Consider the following 20,468-nt stretch of genomic DNA (forward strand, 5'->3'; position numbering starts at 1 on the left):
ACACTTGGGAAATCTCATTCAAGAATTTTTGTCAATGGACAAGTCATAAGAAGCCCTTCCATTTTAGGACTCGTTGACGTCACCAAGGAGGCGATAAATATCTGTTGATATAATTGGATGTGAGATTCAGTGTTGAGATAGCAAAAATTCTGCCCCTCGTTCCCGGGCAGGGCCCTATGATTTATGCAGGAGCAGCGGCAGCACGCAATTGAGCTGTCAAGAGAGCGTCAGCTTATTAGGCAAATGCTGCGTGGTTTCTGAAGAGGGTCGACGCTATAAAATCCCACCCCAGGCTCTGGTGTGGAGAAACTCAAAGCCAATTCCGTTGAGAGACTGAAGAGAGAGAGAAGAGGGAAAGAAGAACAGAGTGGGAACAGAAAGAAGGGAAGAAAACCTCTGAAAAAGCCCCGGAGACGTTCCTCTGCAGAGAGGCACAGCTCCCTGCTCACCTGCAGAAGCGCCTTAGAAGGTAGGGAGCGCCTAGACGGAAACGCACCTCCACCTTGGCACTGCCTGAGCTGCCACGGTTTGCACTGCGCAGCCGGCTGTCCCTAGGCGTGTGTGTGTGTGTCTATGTGTGTGTGTCTGTGTGTGTGTGTGTGTGTGTGTGTGTGTGTGTGTGTGTGTCTGTGTGTGTGTGCTGAGTCTGTGTGTGTGTGTGCTGACTGTGCCTCAAGATTCCGATAGTAGCTGGGATGTGGCAAAAGCAAACTTAGACGGCTGCTCAGCGTTCCCCGAACTGGCAGTTATCCCGAACCGGCTGGCTGCGTAAACGAGTCCCCCATCCATCCCGAACGCCCGAGAGGGTGCAAGGGCTGGGATGGAGAAAGGAGGAGGAGGCAGCAGTTATTTGGAGGAAAACGCTGAAGCATCCGGAAAGGGGGGGGGGGGGGCGGTGTTTAGAGCAGGTGAGATCTTACATTTGTAGGTCTTCTCTAGAGCTCGGGGAATTGGTTTGGGGGATCCTTAGAAAGGGGACTCAGGGACCGTCCCTTCATGAGTCTCGTAAGAAGAGTCACTCCGGCCGGGCGAGGGGCTGCGCTTTGGCGCCGAGCGCCGCAGGCGTCCCTGTTCCTGCTCCCAGTCTGGGTCTCACGCCAACTCTGAAAGTCCTAGTTCGCGCGCTTCAGCACCGCGGAGAGCGCCCGCCCGCGCCCCTGAGCCCCGCCTGCGGGTGTCCTGCAGGAGGCCCCCAGGTGCACCTCCCGGGTGAGCGGAGCTCTGATCAACTCTTTCTTTCTCTCTCTCCTCTCACACCACTCTCTGCCCGCCTCTGTGCCGCAGCTAGCGCCCCTAACATGCGGCTGCCGCTGCTCGTGTCCGCGGGCGTCCTGCTGGTGGCCCTCCTGCCCTGCCCGCCATGCGGGGCCCTCCTCGGCCGGGGGCCCTTCCCGGGCGCCCGGCAGGCGCCGCAGCACCCCCAGGCCCTGGATTTCTTCCAGCCGCCGCCGCAGCCCCAGCAGCCGCAGGCTCGGCCCGTCCTGCTCCGCATGGGGGAGGAATACTTCCTCCGCCTGGGTAACCTCCATAAGAGCCCCGCTGCTCCGCTCTCGCCCGCCTCCTCGCCGCTCGCCGGCAGCAGCGGCAGCCGCCTCTCGTCGGACGAGGTGGCCGCTAACTTTTTCCGCGCGTTGCTGCAGCAGCTGCCGCTGCCCCGGCGCCCGCTCGACAGCCCTGCGAGTCCCGCAGAACACGGCACCGAGAACGCCCTCGGCGGCCACCAGGAGGCACCGGAGAGAGAGAGGCGATCCGAGGAACCTCCCATCTCCCTGGATCTCACCTTCCACCTCCTCCGAGAAGTCTTGGAAATGGCCAGGGCTGAGCAGTTAGCACAGCAAGCTCACAGCAACAGGAAACTGATGGAGATTATTGGGAAATGAAACGGTGCGTTTGGCCAAAAAGATTCTGCATTTAACACAAAAAATAAAAAAATAAAAAATAATACAGTATTCTGTACCATAGCATTGCTCTGATACCATTTGTTTATTTTTATATAGCTTGAGATGTAGAGGATGTAAAGCAAGAGCGCCCATGCTCCTCAATCAGCATGCACAAAGTGTCTTTATGTGCAGTAACAGCAGCAACATGTCATTTGTATCCTGTACTTATAGTTTCTATTTCCAGGTGTCTTTAACAGTGTTTTAAAGAGAGTATAGACCCAGGGGGAAATGTTTTAAAGAAGGAGACGGAAGTCACCCAATTGATCTTGTCGTTTGAACCAAAAAGAACGTCATTCTCTTGGGTGGGTGAGACAAGATCTGTAAGCTCTTTGAACCAATTTTTCCTTGTAAACGTTTCAGTAATAAAATACCTTTCCAATCCTTGGTCAATTTGGTTGTGTAAGAGAATTGGTTGTGTAAGAGAATGTTGAATATTTATATTTCTAATAAAAGCTGCAAAGGTAATCATGACTTTATTTTTCCTCTTCAGTGCCCACAGGGGAATACTCTGAGCTCCTTACTCCCTCCAAATTGACTTCAGCACAAAAAAACCCCACAAAACTCCTTGTATTTTGCTTTCTACTAAAAACAAAAACATATCTGTGGCTTACACAGATCCTCCAACCCCCTTGGGCTCATTGCTACCTCAGATTACTCCTCTGAGGTTGAGTTCAATAATTTGGAAAGTTGTTTCCAGTTCTAAGGCTTGGTAATTCTATAAATTGAAGATTGATTCATAATGGAAATAACATTTAACCCTGATGAACTATAAGATGTGAAATAATTGGGGAGGAATGGGAAGGAGGAAAGGAGAAGAAGAGAAGGGTCGTGGCAGGGCTTTTCTCCAGTTAGAGGGCTAAAATGCTGCATTGTTTTTCTATGAAAAAGGCTTTATCAAACTATTACTTTGGTACCATTAAATATTTTTTTTCCTAAGCAGTTTTCCACTGCTATATTCTAACAGGAGAAACCCGATAGCCACTCCACTTAAAACAACTAAATGTAGTTGCTGTAAAATGGCCTTTGAGAATTTTTTTTTTTTAATAAGGCACATTTTGACTTTAATAACTTCACAAATACCTCATTTATGTCTATGCTAACCCTAATCACTTTAATTCTTAGGAATATAAACTATCTCTACACACTTCTAAAATCAAACAGCACACCTAATTAGTTTTACAGTGCACTCGCCTTTGGTAGTTTAGTTATAACTTTAAAAATTCAATTGAATGTTTAATACTTTGAAATTATTTTGGATGTATGAAGATGCTTCTTCCCTTGGGACCCTTTAAATTCACTTGATTAATGGATTAATAAGATGATATGAAACAATAAATCATTGTAAGACTAAGTTGTTAAAAACAGCATTTATTTAAGAGTTCATACAGAGTAAAGTTAAACTTATGTTTTGAAGGAGGCTTTATGGTGGGACAAATAAAGCATGATTTAAATACATGTGTATATATATTTGTACATGTATAAATACATACACATATATTGTGTGTGTATATATATATTTAAATACATGCAGTTGTTCCACAGTTCAGCAGATGGGTTCCTAAGTGGATACATAAGAGACAGTTCCTGTTGAAAAATCTTTTTCAGTTAAAGTAACTGATATCTGCATATCTAAAACTAAGATTAGAAAAATGTCACAAGAAATGTCCTTGGCCTTAGCCTTCTGAACTATGAATGTGTCACCAGAGTCAAAGAACATTTCTGGATATCCATCCAGCAACATCTATTGTGGAAAAGAGGAAACCTTTGCAAAGCATCTTATATCTTTGGTCAATGATTTACCTTTTGTCTATATATTGATAGATCGGTCACTTCTGAATTAACACTGAATTTCACTGACCACCTGCAATGTTAAAGAGGAAAAAGAATAAGAGCTACTATGATATCATAACAAAAGCCAGTGCCTATTAGAGACGAGAGTGTAGTGCCCACTTTTTTCAACACTTGCCACTTGTTACTGATGCACACATACACATACCACACTTACACACTCTTCATAATGTTTCCCACACAATAAAAGATTTGCATAAGATCAAGTTCCTTTTCCCCCTCAATGCTTTCTCAAAGCATTGTTTTCCCTCAATGTGTTAGCTAAGTCATCTGGAATTAAAGGGTATTTTTGGTAGAAATCCTGTTCAGAGGTCCCTTTCATCATCTGCATGATATTGTTTCATTTAAGTTCCCTGCTGCCTGTGTGAGTCTCAGCCAGGCAGACAGAGGTGCAGCAGTTGGAATGAACATCATTCTTTCAGGGAGTTCAGCCAGGAGAAGGAGAAGACATGTCGAGCTGGCTCAGAATCAGCTGCATTCCCACTCCCTGAAGCTGCAGCCTGTCCCTGGTGGGGAGGGTCCTCAGATCCAGTCTGCAACAGCAGAAAATCCGCATCAGAGGAAACAGAGGCCAATCCTTTTTGAGTTGGTCCAGTCACTTTTCTATCGAGGAGAAAGGCTAATAATAATTACATAGGACATAATTATCATCAAGGATGGAAAGCAAGCTCAGGTTATCGTGCCTATGGCTAAGAGCCATGAAAGGAATTCACACTCATGATCTAAAAAGGGGCAGCAGTAATGCATGCAGTGGGGGAAAGTTCTTGGAAAGAATACAGGCTATTCTACATTTTTTTTTTTAACGTCCACTAGTATATGATTTACTGAGATGAAAATAACATTAAAACTAGTAGGAACAAGGGTTTAGAAAAGTTTGCAAAATAAACAAAATCCTAATTTAAATGACTTTGCTACATCACATGACAATCTTACCACTGCTAAAGTAAGACTTTCTAAAGCATGTGAAAAGAAATATATATATGAGGGTGAGTCAAAAATTATCTGCACTCTGGCTGTAGAATTTATAAAAGTTTTAATATAACCGGAGTGTGGATAATTTTTGACTCACCCTTGTGTGTGTGTGTGTGTGTGTGTGTGTGTGTGTGTATGTAATTTTTGCAAACTGTAGGCTTGGTTTTGAGCAAATCATGAACTTTTTTCTCTAGGCAATAAAATCTAATAACATAAACATTTCTAAAGAGATATCTATCTTTTATAGGTACCAGACAGATACAAGTTATGATTTTGAAGTCATTAATTGATAATCTCATAAGTGAAATTTATTTATGATGCTTTGAGTTTAAAAAATAATAACCCAGTGGAATGAGGGACAGTCATAAAGAAGTCTTGCTGAAATGCAATTTGCTGTAAAAATGCAGACTGCTTACATTGACAGTACCAGGACAAACACAGTTCTTCCTAGGAGAACTACCAAACACAGACTAACATTCTGATGACCTCGCTGGTAAAGTTATCCCATGGGATTAGAATGCCAGTGATACCAAAGCAATGAGGTAGGCACATGCATTGAACCCAGAAGCCCTGGGTGATTTTATGAAGCTGCTGTATGAATGGATAATATCTGGCATAGGCAAAGCAGAACTTCAGTGAGTATGTTGCTTTGTTGCCACTCAAAATAGTTTCAAGTGAAAAATGAGTGCTTGTCCTGCACTTTACCAGATTTTACCCGAAGTAAATATTTGGGGGTAATGTCTCAAATTCATTAAAATTATCCCAAGTCCTTACGGCTTTAGGCTTATCCTTCCCCCCACCACGTTGCTCCCAGAAGAAAGTTGAGGGCCATGGAATCATATTAGCCACAGTAGAATAAAACTGAAGCAGGTAGTTTTCTCTAAAGGAATAGTTGAGACATCAAGTGTGACTGGACTTTTTTTTAGGGCTGTTTTTAGATTCTGTTGGTAATGGGTTTACTGCCTCAGTGTCCTTGAAGTTGAGGTGGAATAAACATCATCCTGACAGAACCCTGTGCCTGTTTATGCATACCAAACTCCACTCTTAGCCATCACAGTCACCTAACTCTCCCCAACTCTAAAAGAAGCCCCAAGTGACCTAGGCACATCATTGATGTGTATAGTACTTTTTTCTAGCCATTCTGTATGAGTGAATAGTGAATTCTGCCCAGATGAGAGGACCATCAGGCTTCATTTTGTAGCCTCTTTTCCCTGAAGGTAATTTCTAATCTAGAGGAAATTTCCATGACAGTTGTTCTGAAATATCTGAAGGGTGAAACTAGAGTTGGGTAAGGTTTTTCTGCAGAGGGAGAATCTTTGTGACACTGCTGGCGGCTTGTAAGCCATTTGGGGCTGCTTTTGGAATTTGTGTATATTTCTGTGGTTTTTGTTTGATTGTTTTGCTGTGTTGGGTCTTCGTTGCTGCCCAGACTTTCTCTGGTTGTGGTGAGTAGGAGCTACTCTTCGTTGTGGTGAGTGGGCTTCTCATTGCAGTGGCTTCTGTTGCTGCAGAGCACAGGCTCTAGGCACGTGGGCTTCAGTAGTTGCAGCATACAGGCTCAGTAGTTGTGGCTCACTGGCTCTAGAGCACAGGCTCAGTAGTTGCAGCACATGGGCTTAGTTGCTCTTTGGCATGAGATCTTCCCAGACCAGGGATCAAACCTGTGTCCCCTGCATTGGCAGGTGGATTCTTAACCACTGTGCCACCAGGGAAGTCCCTGTACTTTTTTTTTTATTCTCGAGATTAAAATCTATCTTCCATTTAGCTGTTAATACCCAACAGCCTTCAAAACTTGGTATTAAATAGTTTGGGCTCGCTGCCTTTACACTCTTTTTAGCCAGTTATTAGATTTTCCTCCAAACAATACGGACCAATGCTATCTTTCAGAGAAAAAGGCTGGTGCCAGAGCTGGGGGCTAAGAGCAGAGATTATCCTGATTATCTGTAGGTGATTATGCCATCTCCTTGGTCTTGTTTATGTGAACTTGAGAACCCACCCCCAACCATCTCAACAAGGAAGTTTTGTGCAAAGAGGCTTAGCCTGGTTTTGAATCCCAGACTAATAACTTATTAGCTGTATGACTCGGGCAAGTCACTTAACCTCTCTAAGCCTTAGTTTTCTCATTTGTAAAATAGAGATGACACCCTATCTCACAAGGTTGTTGTAAGGACTGAATAAATAAAGTAATGCACCTAAAACACTTTTCACACGACTTACTTATATTAAGTGCTTCATAAATGTCCATTTCCTTCCTTCCTTCCTCCCTCCCTCCCTCCCTCCCTTCCTTCCTCCCTTCCTTCCTTCCTTTTCTTCTCATAGTAGTGAAGAGGCTCCTCTGCTGCGCAGAATCACCTGGGGACTGTTTGTGAGGAACGATATACAGCAGCCTAGATCCCCCAGTAAGAAAGACAGTTGTATTGGGGATGCTCATCTTTCCAGAACTGGACATCATGTGTAAGTGTTAGTTCCTCTGGCGTGCTCTAATCACGGTTGTCCATCACCCAGTCCAGCATACCTCTACGTGGCCAGACTTTATCTCTGGCTCTCTCATAAAGGAAGAATGAGTTAAAAGTTTAGAAATCTTTCTATAAGCACAGCCCATTCAATCATAAGCAGACATTTCCCCTACAGCCTTCCCCAAGAGAACTGTATATACGTATTCCTTTAAATAGTTTTCCAAATGCTGGCTCTCCTTTATCACAGGAAGTGCTATTTCTCAGGAATAATGATGTCCCGTGAAGCTGAACAAAGGGCAGAGAATGATCTCCTCTATCTGCTTTTGAGTTTATCCTGCACTCCAGTTTCATTTGAGATGTATGACAAGGGGAAGAAAGGATTGTTAGTCCCATATTATTTCTAAATTTTACACATTTTCCTCAAGTAGCAAGTGAACAAACTTATAACCATCATTTAATACTGCTCTATCAACATGGGGCTTCAGATAAGTTGAGAAATGTGAGTTTTAGTCAAAATAAAACCGGGAAATGGAACAGGGAGGCAGAATTTTCCATCTCAGTTGTGAGACGTAGTTCAGTCAAGATCGCAGAAGACCAGCAGAAGGGAGGGGTATACCTTTGCTTAAAGGAAAGATCATTTTTCTCAGATGAACCTGACCAGAAATTCTGGGTATTCGTGAACCAGACTCACTCAGAAACGCAAAATCTTTTATTTTCCTTTGATTCCTTTCCTGTTGCTATCAAACGCCCTTTGAAAGGAAAAAAATTAATGTCAGATTATGGTACTAGGATATCTTTTTCCTGCACGGAAGAGCAGGGTGGTGAGAGGTGCTTTTGCTCAGGGCTGAGTGATGTGCAGGCATCATCCTCGTTATGTCATCTAGTACCATTTCTTGCTGGAGATTAAGGAGCATGAATTCTGCCAGAGGCTGGTATCTGTCTCTTTGTACAGGACAGTTCCCAGTTATGGCCGGTGTTTGCTTGGCCTGAACTGTGTGTTTGCATGGCATTTTGAAAAAGACTTAAATTAGTTGCAAACATTAAAAAATTAGCAAAGGAGTGGAGAAATAGACACTCGTGCACTGTTGGTGGGAATGTAAAATGGTATAAAATAGCATAGTGGTTCCTCAAAAAATTAAACATAGAATTACCATACGATCCAGCAATTCCATTTCTGGGTATATTCCCAAAAGAATTGAAAGCAGGAACTCACACAGATATTTGGACACTGATGTTTACAGCAATACTATTCACAATAGCTAAGATGTGGGAGCAACCCAAGTGTCCATCAATGGGTAAATAAATAACAAAATGTGGTATATGTATATAACGGGCTATTACTCCATCTCCAAAAGGAAGGAGATTCTGACACATGCTACAACATGGATGAACCTTGAAGACATTATGCTAAGTGAAATAAGCCAGTCACTAAAAGACAGATACAGTACAATCTCACTTATATGAGGTATCTAAAGTCATCAGGTTCATAGAAACAGAAAGTAGAATGGTGGTTGCCAGGGGTTGGGGGAGGGGGCAATGGGAAGATGTCATTTAATGGGCATAGAAGATTAGTTGCATAATAGTGGGAATTTACTCAATGCTACTGAAACTGAACACTTAAAAATGGTTAAGATGGTCATTTTTATGTTGTGTTTTTTACCACAATTTAAAACAATATTTTTAATTAGGAAATTTCCCATTAAAATCTGGATTTGCAGTCCTCTTGGCAAAGCAGAAATGTAGCTGCAGGGAGGGCCGAGCAGGGTGGTCCCTTTGGGCTGGGATGCCCTCTCCTGCTTTCCACAGTGCCCACCACTCCCTTTTGCCTCCCCTGTTGCTGCAAGGCTGGTTTCAGTGGCCATTTGTCACTGTGCTTGTACAGTTGCTGTGCTCAAAGTAAGTTAAGAGGAAAGCATACAGTACCATGTATTATATTTATGCTTCTATCAACATTTTTTCTTTCACCTAGCCTGCTTTTTCATTAATGTTACCTTCTTGGTCTCTAAAGGCACACAAGCTTGTTGCTCTCAACAGAAGGTTAGTTTTTAGTAGGAAGGTGTCAAAGAAAAGAGAGTAAAATATTCAGTGGAGTCTTTGGCTTGATTTTTATGCTAAATGTGATGAATTTTTTTGAAAAGCCAACATGCGTCTTGTGGCAAGATTCTTGATAATCAAAGCGTGAAACTGCCTTCAGTGTTTCACTGAGGCCAAATGTGTCCCTGGACGCTTAGCGCAGGGGATATAACTGGGTGCGGTTTTAGAGGAAATGCTCTTTGGGTTTGGGGGAATACCAGTAGCCCCTTTACCTAAATGCAGCTTGGCCCATTTGATTCACTGACTGAACTAAACAGAGGCTTTCCTGACATTCACTCTGGCTTAAGTCAGGGTAGCCACATTTATGAAAGGAATTATGTTTTGCTGGCCCGAAATAAAAGTGAGCTCTGCCAGGTCCTTTTGATGAGTAACCAGTGCCCTCAGGCTGCCTCTAAGCTTCCCAGGGCCTCAGTCAGATGACAGCCTCCAGCCCTTCTCCAAATGATCATCCTCTACACAACCCACAATTCTGATCCGTTACAACGTACCTGCCCTGCGTTCCATCCCCTCAGGCGTATGCAAGAGATACGCACTGATGCGATAAACTGAACTGCAACTGAGACATAAATGGATGCTGAGAGCTCCAGGTCCACCCCTGCCAGATACCATTTTACCTAGAAATGGCCCTGCCTCACCCTGAGGGCTGGCTGTTGTGGGTATGGTAGCCACATACCCAGCACAGAAGGGGATGCTAGGGGCCGTGAGGAAACTGCGTCCAGGTCCCAACACCGGGGCCTCCCCCTCCTCTCTGCTGCCGAGGATGCCAGTCACAGATTCAACCTGCCAGAAGGATCTGGTTACCATGCATGTTAAATGCCAGTCTTTCTCCGTCAATCCAAAAGAAGCCTTGCCCATCCACCACGAAATCCATTTGCCTTAAAGGAATATGGGGGAAGGGGAAGGCTAGACGGAGGCTGCTGAGTGGGTGACCAGCAGGGTCTGTCCTGCACCTGCTGGGCTGGATCAGAGAATCAGAGCCAGATGCTGGAAACAGGTGTGAGGAGGAACACTGAGGTCAGGATTAGAACCTTTATTCAGAAAGACTCAACCCAAACATTGGCTGTTCCCTACTTAGCATTCCTGAACCTCAGGCCTCGCATAGCTTAGGCACCGTGGATTCCAGACTGGAAAAGAGAGTACAGCCAAGAAGCCGGGCCAGTCATCAATGCCTGAGAAGTGACTGGGCCGTGGCCTGTGACTCACAGCCCAGCGTCTAAGGCCTGGAAACTCGGTTGGGCGGGTCTGTCACGGGCAGTTCTTTCACAGGAGTGCAGTCATTTCTGCTCTGTGGCAGAGCAGCCAAGGTATGTTAGGAATGCAGCACATGCTCTCCACGGATGCTGGAGGAAGGAGAAAAGAGGTACCACCTAAATGAGCCCCTGAAGGAAAACATTCATTAAGCATTTTGGGGGACTTCCCTGGCCGTCCAGTGGTTAAGACTCTGCACTCTCCCTGTAGGGGGCACGGGTTCAATCCCTGGTTGGAGAACTAAGATGCCACATGGCGCGCCACCCCCACCCAGCGAAAAGAGCATTTTTTTCCCTTGGGAGAGTTTACTGCTGTGCATGCTGAGGGATGAAAGGGGTGGATGAAGGAGTTCGTTGCCATTAGCTGCTTCCCTCTTGCTAAGGGAAGGTCAGAAACCAGGTCTATGAAACAAGAAGAAATTAAACTCACTTGCTTTTTCTTAACCCGGAGGAAGATGTATGGTGTACTCTCTTTGGTCTGTTTCAAACACAGTATCTAGGAATTGATGGAGTCAGGGTGGGGAGCAGGAAGGAGAAGTGAAAATGTTGATATCACAGTTCTGCAAAAACTTACAGGCAGCCTTCTTCTCAGGCAGGGACCTGCCATTGTGTGTCCAGCAGAGTGTGTGTGTTCTCAGCCTTTCTGAAAGAACTGAATTACAAAGGACGCTAATTAGATCATTAATTCCTCACAGACGGGACTTCTTTGCCTTTTGTGAGGGAAACAGGCAAACAGGTTTTCCTCAAGAGCCATGGGAGGCCGATGGTATGGTTATGCCCAGTTCATGGACAAGAAAACATGGGATGGTTGAGGGATTGGCTCAAAGTATCTCTTTGGGTTATGCTGAGACCATGAGCCCAAGGAGAAGAGAGGCAGCGAGTGCTGCTGAGCACGTAAGACTCAGGGGACAGCCGACTCCACCCGGGAAGTCAGAGGCAGGGAGGCAGGTGGGTAGCAGCGTGGGGGTACAGCTGAAGGACTGGTGCGCTCATTTGCAATGGATGGGCACATCACTGCAGGCAGCGAAGGCCTAGAACCGAACTCCCTGTGTCAATGCATCATGACTGGTAGGTCAGTGCAGAGAACCCTTGGCCTCAGTCACATCAACCCAGGTAAAGTGGGAATTCACCCATGGTACACACAGTGTGGTGGTGGACAAGGGGTCACTGGGCACTGACCTCCCAGCTGCTCCACAATTTGGAGCAGGTCACTCATCCTCTATGATCCTCCATTAAAAAATTAGGAAGTTTAACAGTTCCTACTGTGCAGGGTTGTGTTGAGATTTAAATGAGAGAATCTCCGTGAAAGACCTCGCACATTAGTTACAGCCACTGCCACGTGGCACTGGTTTCTCACGATGGTGGATTCCTTCTTTGCTTTGTGGGTTGTAGTGGGGAAAAGGCATTTCATGGAATTCACTGAGATACATAAATAAGAAAAAATCCACAGGATGTACAACAGTAACAAGTCTTAGGTTAAATCAGAATAATAAACATTTAAAAAAACACAAGAAGCAAAACTCAACTAGCTGTGTCATAGCAGCTCCCCCAGAGAACTCTCCCTGGTGCCTGCATTACTGTTTTCATGGAATCGTAGAGCTGTAGGCACAAGTTGCCAGGGGAGATGAATTCATGCTGCTCACACACAATTTGCATTACATTTCCCTCTTTAAAACAGATACATCCATTTTAGCTTCCTACTGAAGTGACTTTTACTAAGGAAGCTATTTGATCCTGAGAAATATAGCCTACAGTTTCAGTACAGACTTTTTTTGGCCCTTCTAGAAAAGCTCCCAAATCGATACTTATTAGAATGTCACTTTCCCAGCAGGGAAAAAAAAAACCCAGAAAGAGAAGATTGCAGTTGCAGGATACAAATGAAAAAGCATTAATAATATTAATATAATAGTCTCATTAAAACTTACTTCTTTAAATAAAAACCTTACTCTCTCCAAAATTTTTTCTATATAAAAATGGCGGCATTTCATTATAGGAACTTCTTATAATTTCCAGGGCTATTAAGTCCTGGACAACGTTATGCAGTAAACGTAGGCCAGTCCTGAGTGCTGATCAGTTTTCTCTCTGTTTTTACCAAGTGAAATTCCAGCATAGTCAGGGCTCTGGCTTATCAGTGATTCGATTCATAAGCGTGAATCTCCTAATTTGTAAAACACAAGCAGTTGCTCTCAGTAGGGATTTCTGCTTGAAAATAATTTGACACCCTGAATCCCTCAATTAAATTTAGAGAACATAGTTAAATTTTCATTCATTTCAGTTTGTTCTGGAAAATTAAATAGATCATTTCAAAGAACACAGGACCTATAGTCACACTCATGGGAAATCATATTCTTGGTCTCCTGCTTTATTTTTTAAAATGTCTGTGATACCTTGTGAAATTAATCTTGCTCAGAAAAGAAGCTTTCTGGACCTATAACTTCAGGCATCTCTCACCTCTCAGTCCCTAATGACAGCTAGAGTTGATATTTGCCCTTGAAGTTGGAGTGAATGATTTAGTCTCAAAGGTTATTTGCACGAAAATTATTTTATCTTTTTTGCATGTGACAGCTTGTGGGGACCCAGCGCTCCACACACCTGCTTTTCCTTAGAACGTTGGTTATTATTCATCCCAGTTTAAGAAAATATGAATATTTTCAAGGGGACTGGATCTTGGGTTAATGAGAAATTTGATCAGATCTCAGGTCTGGGGACACATGTATTGGTTTCTGAGAGTCTAGGAAATAAATCTGGGCTTTAAGGAGAGAAAAGAATCTTGGCTAGTGCCATGCAGCTCCTCCCTCCTTTCCCTCTTCTAAGAAATGGTTTTTACTTTATCCTGGGAGCACCTTTGTAACCTCACAGGACAGCATTTATAGAGCCTGGACTGGGGACTAAGATGGCCATGGGCTGGTTTTCCTTGGAGATATCAATACTTCCCACACTGGACTTCATCTCCATGCATCGCTTTTGCTGTTTTAGAGTGAAGAGCCCGAAGTTGTGGGTAACCCACAGTGTCCCTGATGTTCGTCTCTGAGCTCATGATATATTCGATAGGAAGCAGCTGGGAACACACAGGACACAAGGAGGGATCATCTGCACCTTCTCATCAGTACTTGGGTTGGGAACCTTGAACCTTCTCAGTCAAGAAGACAAGCCCAGGGTTGAAAGCCCCTGGCCCACGACAGGGTGGCCTCTGCGGTTCTGTGGAAAGTGGTGTAGACAGGACAAGGAGTGAACCAGCACACAGGCACGTCATTAAAATGTACAGACATATTAGCTCATAAAGCAGTTTATATCTAAACTAAAAATAGGGCCCCACAGACCAGTGAAAACTAATCATCAGATTGTAAAGTTCAGCCTAGTCACTTAAAGGCATCAGGCACCTCAGCCATCCCGGCTCTCGCTATGCTCGGCCCTGTGCGTGACTGCAGGAAGAAGGGGAGACAGGTGAGTTAGATTCAAGCTGTGAGGTCTTCCACCTGGCCAGCCATGTGGAATGCCTTAAGGACTATCAGCTCCTTCCTCCTCCAGGCTCCCCCCTTCTTCCTTCTAACTTTTCTACACTACTTTATTTATTTTTAATTTTTGGCCACACTGCGTGGCATGCAGGATCTTAATTCCCTGACCAGGGATTGAACCCATGCCCCCTGCAGTGGAAGTGCAGAGTCTTAACCACTGGACTGCCAGGGAAGTCCCTTTTTTACCCTACTTTAAAAAAAATAGTATATGTGAATGAGGACCCTCTCTGTATCCATTCAAGCAGGCATACACAAAAACAGTTTTTTTTTTACTACTATCTTGGGATAAATTCTTTTAGAAAATATAACAACACTAATATATGCACTTAAACAGGGTTTCAAAATATATGAGGCAAAACTGATAGAACTGCAAGGATAAACACACAAATCCACAATTATAGTCAGAGATTTCAGAATTTCTCAGCAACTGATAAAACAAGTTAAACAGGAAATCAGCGAGGATAGAGTGAACCTGAACAACACTGTGACCTGATGGACATTTACAGAACACTCCACCCAACAACAACAGAAAACACAAGGTTTTCAACTGCACATGGAACATTCAGCAAGTTAGCTCATATTTGGGGGCCATAAAACAAATCTTAATACATTTAAAAGGATTGGAATCATATAAAGAATATTCCCTCTCCAAATGGAATCAAACCAGAAATCAAATAGAAAGAAATCTGGAAAATCTCCATACAATGGGATACTACTCAGGAATAAAAAGAAATAAGCTACTGATACATGACCAAATGGATGACTCAAGAGCGTTATGCAAAGTGAAAAAAGCCAGTCACAAAAGTCTACATATTGGATGTTTTCGCTTATACACTCTTCTAGAACTGACAAAACTATAATGACAAGCAAAACAGCAGCTGGGATGCGGGAAGGAGATTAACTGCAAAGGCACGTAAAGGCACTTTCTGGAGTGATGGAAATACTCTACAGCTGTACTGCGGTAGTGGCTATACAGTGCTACACACTTGTCAAAGCTTATTGAACCTTACACTTAGAGTAGGTAAATTTTAAAAATCACATTATCATCTCTTCATTCATCTAATATTCCGTGACTACCTTTACTGTGTACGTTCTAAGTCTTCGCTCTACTGGGCAATGAGGTCTCAGTACCTTTAGGTGGACTTCAGTCATGGGTTTTATGGAGTTTATGGCATCTAAAAGGGTAGTCCTAGCTGTGTAAACATTCAGGTAAACGGTGCCTAGGAGGAGATTTGGAAATAGTTTGGGAATTAGGGATTTATGTAAGAGCTTCAAGACAAGAAACACATTTTGAGAAATGCAATGGGCTATCTATTTCACTGAAAATCTCTTACTATTATTGTCGTCCAGAGTGATTTGTGTCAGGCCTAAGTCCATAACCCTCCCAATGAAAATATCCTGAAACAATTTATAAAATTCTTGATACTAGATTTTTCACTCTCTAATGTTGTGTAATAGGTGAATCCTTTCATTGAGTAGCTGCTTCATGTTCCTTATGAGAAAACTAAGGCTCAAAGAAATTAAATGCCCAGAGTCAGATGCAGAAGGAGCAGGATGGGAACCTAAGTCCTTTCTCCACATTTCATTGCTCTTTCTTGAGCCCCAAGCCTTAGCAGAGTTTCTGCCCAACTTGTTTGTCTTTTTCCAGACTTGAAGAATGAGATGTTGAAAGTGGATATTCTATTCTTGCAACTACAGATAGCTAAGATATGGTGAAAGCTATTAGGGTCTCTGACAACTATAGCTTCATGCTCTGGTGAAATATATGAGCTGTGGTTTTTTTATAGAGGCAGAAATCGCAGAGATTTTAATGTCAACAACCCCATCTCCAAAGCAATTGGCTCTCTGCAGGTGTGTGTGTGAGTGTGTGTGTGTGTGTGTGTGTGTGTGTATGGTGGAGGTGGGGCTGGGGTCCTCTGACTTTGAGGCAGCTGCCATGGTCCAGCTCAGGTGTCAGCCAGAGCAGCTGCCAAGTTAATCTGCCAAATGGGGAGACATTTCTCTGCAAACCCCTGTTCCCTGAACAGCTCTCATCAAATGGTTTGAATAAATTCTTCCAATCAAAGCCACTAAGCCTCACTGGGAAGGGAGGAAGGGGAACACAGAGGGGCTTTCACTGTTCCTGCTCCACTTCTGGAAAAATCTAATTGCCACATATAATCCCAATAAAATACCCAGTTGTCCATGGGAGTGGGGGTGGGGTGGAGGCGGTCCCTGTGTTAAGACTCAGGTGTAATTTGCATGTAAGTCCTGTAGGAAGAGAAGGGAAGCAGAGGCAGCAGGTTGGACCAGGAAATCACCCAGGAGATGAGGCTCACAGAGACTGCCTTCCAAGGGCAGCCGACCTGATCACAGTGTCCTCCCCATTTATTATTGCCCTTGTCTTCTGAGGTTGACTAGGGCATGGTGCAATTTTTAAAAATAAATTTTAAAATTAACAGATGAAGTAGATCAAATGCTACTTCCTCCAAATTCTCTTTTCATTGGCTGAGCATACAGCAGGCATGGTCTAGAATGGGGGGAACTTAGAGGGCCATTTTGCAGCTAAAGACCAGCTCAAGGGACTTAACTGGCGATCCAGTAGTTAAGACTCCATGCTTCCACTGAAAGGGGCATGGGTTCAATCCCTAGTTGCCTGATTAGGGGAACTAAGATCCCTCATGCCTTGCAATGCAGCCAAAAAAAAAAAAAAAAAAAAAACCAAAACAAGCAAAAACAAAAGTTCATGTATAGAGGCTTGATGATATAGGGCTGAATCCAAACCTTGTTGAGAAATTCGTTTTTCTTCGAGAACAAAGGCGGGGAAGGCAACACTGATCTAACAAAAGGCAGAATCCCCGTTCAGCACCAGTGCAGAGAGCCGACATCTGTTTTATTCCATCGCCAGTTTCTAACACATAATCTGCCTATGTAATTAGGTGAAGAGAGAAGGTATGCGATAGAGATAATACGGCATCAGAAATCACAGGCAGCAAAAGCAAGGGCAGGCTTCACTATGCGAATGGCCATGAGGAAAGCACCCGGAAACATTTGCCTTCTTAAAAGCTTTGTAGTTCCGCTGATGGGGCTGAAGTGAGTTTACAGATTAGCAAGTGATGCTTGGATGCTTCTGAAATTCTAAGCCAACCTCATTTCCTGACATGGGACCATATGGTAAAGAGAGGTAAGACCACCAGTGAATCCAGGAGAAATTTTGTGTCACATCCTAAATGTTCAGGGAAAAAATAATGATGAAGTGTGAGATTCTAACAAGCTAACCTTGCATGGGACAAATATTAACCTAGCGAGTTGGGTTCTGAGACAGTGAAGGTGAATGAGGCCTGTGAAACCTTCACAGAGGCAAGGAATCTGATGCTGTGGTGAGGCCTCTATCCATCTGTCCACCCCCTTTCAGTCAGATTCGAAGAGCGGTCCTCCATCATGAACAGGTTTCCTTCTCCACGTGAAAAGCCCTTCCTCAAACACCAAGAACTACACAAGGTTCTCTGCAGTAGTGAATGTCAGTTCACCCTACCCACCCTACCCACCCGCCTCACCCTCATGACAGGCATGTGAATGACAGCGTCCAGGACTTGGGCTCAGTGGACGGCAGACAAGAAGCATGACTCTCCCCCTGCAGCCTCAGAGAAGCATGATGCGGGTACGTGGCAACAAAGCCCCAAACCTGAATTCTCAGAATATAAACTGAACTCTTCAGACAATTATTCAGATCCACAATTATTCTGATATTCCAATTATTCATGGAGTTTTCTCTCTCCCCATTTGCCCCACTGAGTCTATGGCCAATACTTCCTCCCCCTGCTCTTCACACAAATAATGACAGGAAGAGGAGTTACGCACCAGAGCAGATGATAAGGACACTCAGAACATTCTAGGGTACGCGGGTTTCTGGCTGACTCTTAGATGCTGGGGCAGGTCCTACTCACACAGTTATAGACATGACAGGGACCTATGGAGAGCCTACTGCCATTGCTGAGCAGACAGCTAATGAGGCAGAAAGGAGCTATGATTGGAGCTTCCAGAAGAGTCATTGTCAACCAAGGAAAAGTCAGTGAGCCAGAAATAGCTGGGCCCTTTCAGCACCAGTCACCCCGGATCACTTCTGAGCTACAGGCACAGGGAGCTGGGTCTTGGGTCCAGCAGGGTCATTTACTCAAAAGCACATGGGGTTTGAATCTTTAAATATGATTCATTAAGCTGATAATATTCAAAAGGCTACGAAAGGAGTAAGATGTCAGTCCCTAAGCAAACCTCCTAACTAATCAAGAAAAGTCTTGACCATGAGAAAGCACATCAAAAATAACATGCTCTTTGTTGGCTTTATGACTTTTCTTTGGTTTTGATTCTTTGTGGCCAGTGGAGGAACATTGGTCTTCCAGCTCCTCATCCATTCAGATCTCACCTGGCTGAAATGCCCCTGATGTTACTGCACCCAGGGCACCCTTCTCTCAGGGCTCCCCTCTCCCAGGAGAGACACTGCAGAGTCTGAGGGCTCAGCCAGAACTAGAAGTCATCCGGTCCACCTGCCCACCAGTACAGTTACCTGGCCACCTCCTGGGCACCTCTCTGGTGAGGCAGATGAAATGCTGCTACTTAATGGGTGGAAACCCTGCGTATTCCTGAATCAGGCCTTTGCTGGTCCTCCATCTGCTTTAAGAGCAGTGAATCCTCACAGCATTATGGGCAGCTTTTGAAACTGGCCTCCCCTGATGGCTGTTCTGGAGGGTCCACTCCCCCTGGATTACTGAATAATTGCCGACTGAGTCCCTGTTCTGAGTCAGGGTCCCCCTCCATGCAGGATTCGATGATGGAGCGACTCTCCTCAGGAAGATGCCTTGAGGCCACGAGTATTGTCTAAGAACTTGGTTGTTTTTAGATGGCTGAGCCTCAGAGTTGGGGAGAAATTCATCTCTGGGCCTATAGAAGAGGAACATTATGGTAGAGCTACATGAGATGTTAGTCAAGGGAAAAGAAAATATTTCCTACCCATTAAAGTAAAAATCAAGCACTGAATCTGACGCCAGATGTAGTGAAGTACAAGAAAAGCCAAAAGTGCTAGGCAGATTGCTAACTCCTGTGAGAAAACAAGAAGAAAGCTTCACTGATATGATCACAAATAATATTTTCAACATCATTTAGATGGATTTTTCATTTTTGTTTGAAGCCCTGCTCCTATTTTGGGTTATTGTATTCCTGTTTTTAGAAAACAGGTCCTCCTGACTCAACTTCCACAAAATATGTATGGAATCCCATAAACTTTCTAGAAATACACTCCCCATCAATTTTCTAGAAAACTTTCTACTCCATTTTTTTAACCTAAAACAACCTCAAAAGGTTTCCTCACACCAAACATTTATTTTTGTCATTTTTCATCTGTGAAAACAAATACATGGCACAAAAGCATGTTCATCTTTGAATTTTCCAAAAATCATTTCGATGTATTACCTCATGGAAATTGAGGTTCACTTGAGCAGATACAGTCAAGATAGTAATTTTATGATTTTTGAAAAACAAAAAAAAGCAATTTGTTGTTCATAATCACCTGCTGACCCAGGAGCATGGACCTCGAGCATATTTGCTGCCAGCCCCGTGTCTGGGCAATCACCACTCACACCCACACCCACACGTCACTAAGAATACTCATGGGTATGGAGTCACCATGACCATTCTTCCGTGTGAAGAAATGACAGAAGATTTCTTCTATGGAATCTTTGAGCCATGCAAACATCTAACCCAGTGTTAGGAAGAAGACATGGACTTCACACTTGCATTATAAAAAGGAAAAAAGAGGTATTAAATGACCCTTTAAAAAATTCCAAAGGAGGAAAACCTGTGCTTTTCTGCTCCCAGGAGCACATGCTTAGGAAGCACCAGTTTAATTAAGCCAAGACTATCTTTGTCCAGCCATCGCCAGCACGCTCCCAGAACCCACAAATCAAAGGTTATTTCCCAGAGCAGACACAGAACTCGATTCAAACGTGCTCCTTGGGGGTTGTTGGGAACAACACAGAAGCATATTAGTCTTTGGAAGCTCAAGGAGGTCGCAGAAAAGGCCGAGCAAGGGCAAATGGCCTTTGCAGAGGGGAACTAGGGACACCAGCCAGTCACTGCAGACAAAGCAGCTTTCCCCTGCAGACCTAAGGGCCAGGCTCGCTTGCACCCCCTCCCCTGGGAAGCCAGGTGTGAGGTTGCCACCATGGGCAGAGTGAAGTCAAATTGGTGTTTCTTTTGTTTCATATGAGGCTTAGAAAAACAAGCCAACAGGGGGAGATGAGTTGTTTCTGTTTCTCCCCAGGCCCCGGGTTCTCTCTGCCCTCTTCAGAAGCCCTTCCTTTCCTTCTTGCCCTCATCCCAGCGGGACCCCTGGAGGCACGGGGGAACATTCAGATACCAGAG

The 20,468-nt window shown here is 44.2% G+C and overlaps 2 protein-coding genes across 2 annotated transcripts in view; one reads left to right on the forward strand and one right to left on the reverse strand.

Annotated features, from left to right (window-relative positions):
• The first annotated feature begins 310 nt into the window (after positions 1–310).
• On the forward strand, positions 311–2,410 carry CRH (corticotropin releasing hormone). The gene is made up of 2 exons (XM_057737187.1): positions 311–469; positions 1,285–2,410. Exon 2 carries the CDS (start codon positions 1,299–1,301, stop codon positions 1,878–1,880), a length of 582 nt encoding a protein of 193 aa, XP_057593170.1. The 5' UTR covers positions 311–469; positions 1,285–1,298; the 3' UTR covers positions 1,881–2,410.
• Positions 2,411–3,370: 960 nt separating this feature from the next.
• TRIM55 (tripartite motif containing 55) overlaps positions 3,371–20,468 on the reverse strand; it is a 41,623-nt gene continuing 24,525 nt past the window's right edge. Inside the window, exon 10 of the mRNA XM_057737520.1 lies at positions 3,371–4,321. Within this exon, the coding sequence (XP_057593503.1) occupies positions 4,199–4,321 (123 nt within the window). The 3' untranslated portion in view covers positions 3,371–4,198. The remainder of the gene's footprint in view (positions 4,322–20,468) is intronic.

This window comes from Hippopotamus amphibius, chromosome 5 (assembly GCF_030028045.1).
Source record: "Hippopotamus amphibius kiboko isolate mHipAmp2 chromosome 5, mHipAmp2.hap2, whole genome shotgun sequence".
NCBI lineage: Eukaryota > Metazoa > Chordata > Mammalia > Artiodactyla > Hippopotamidae > Hippopotamus > Hippopotamus amphibius.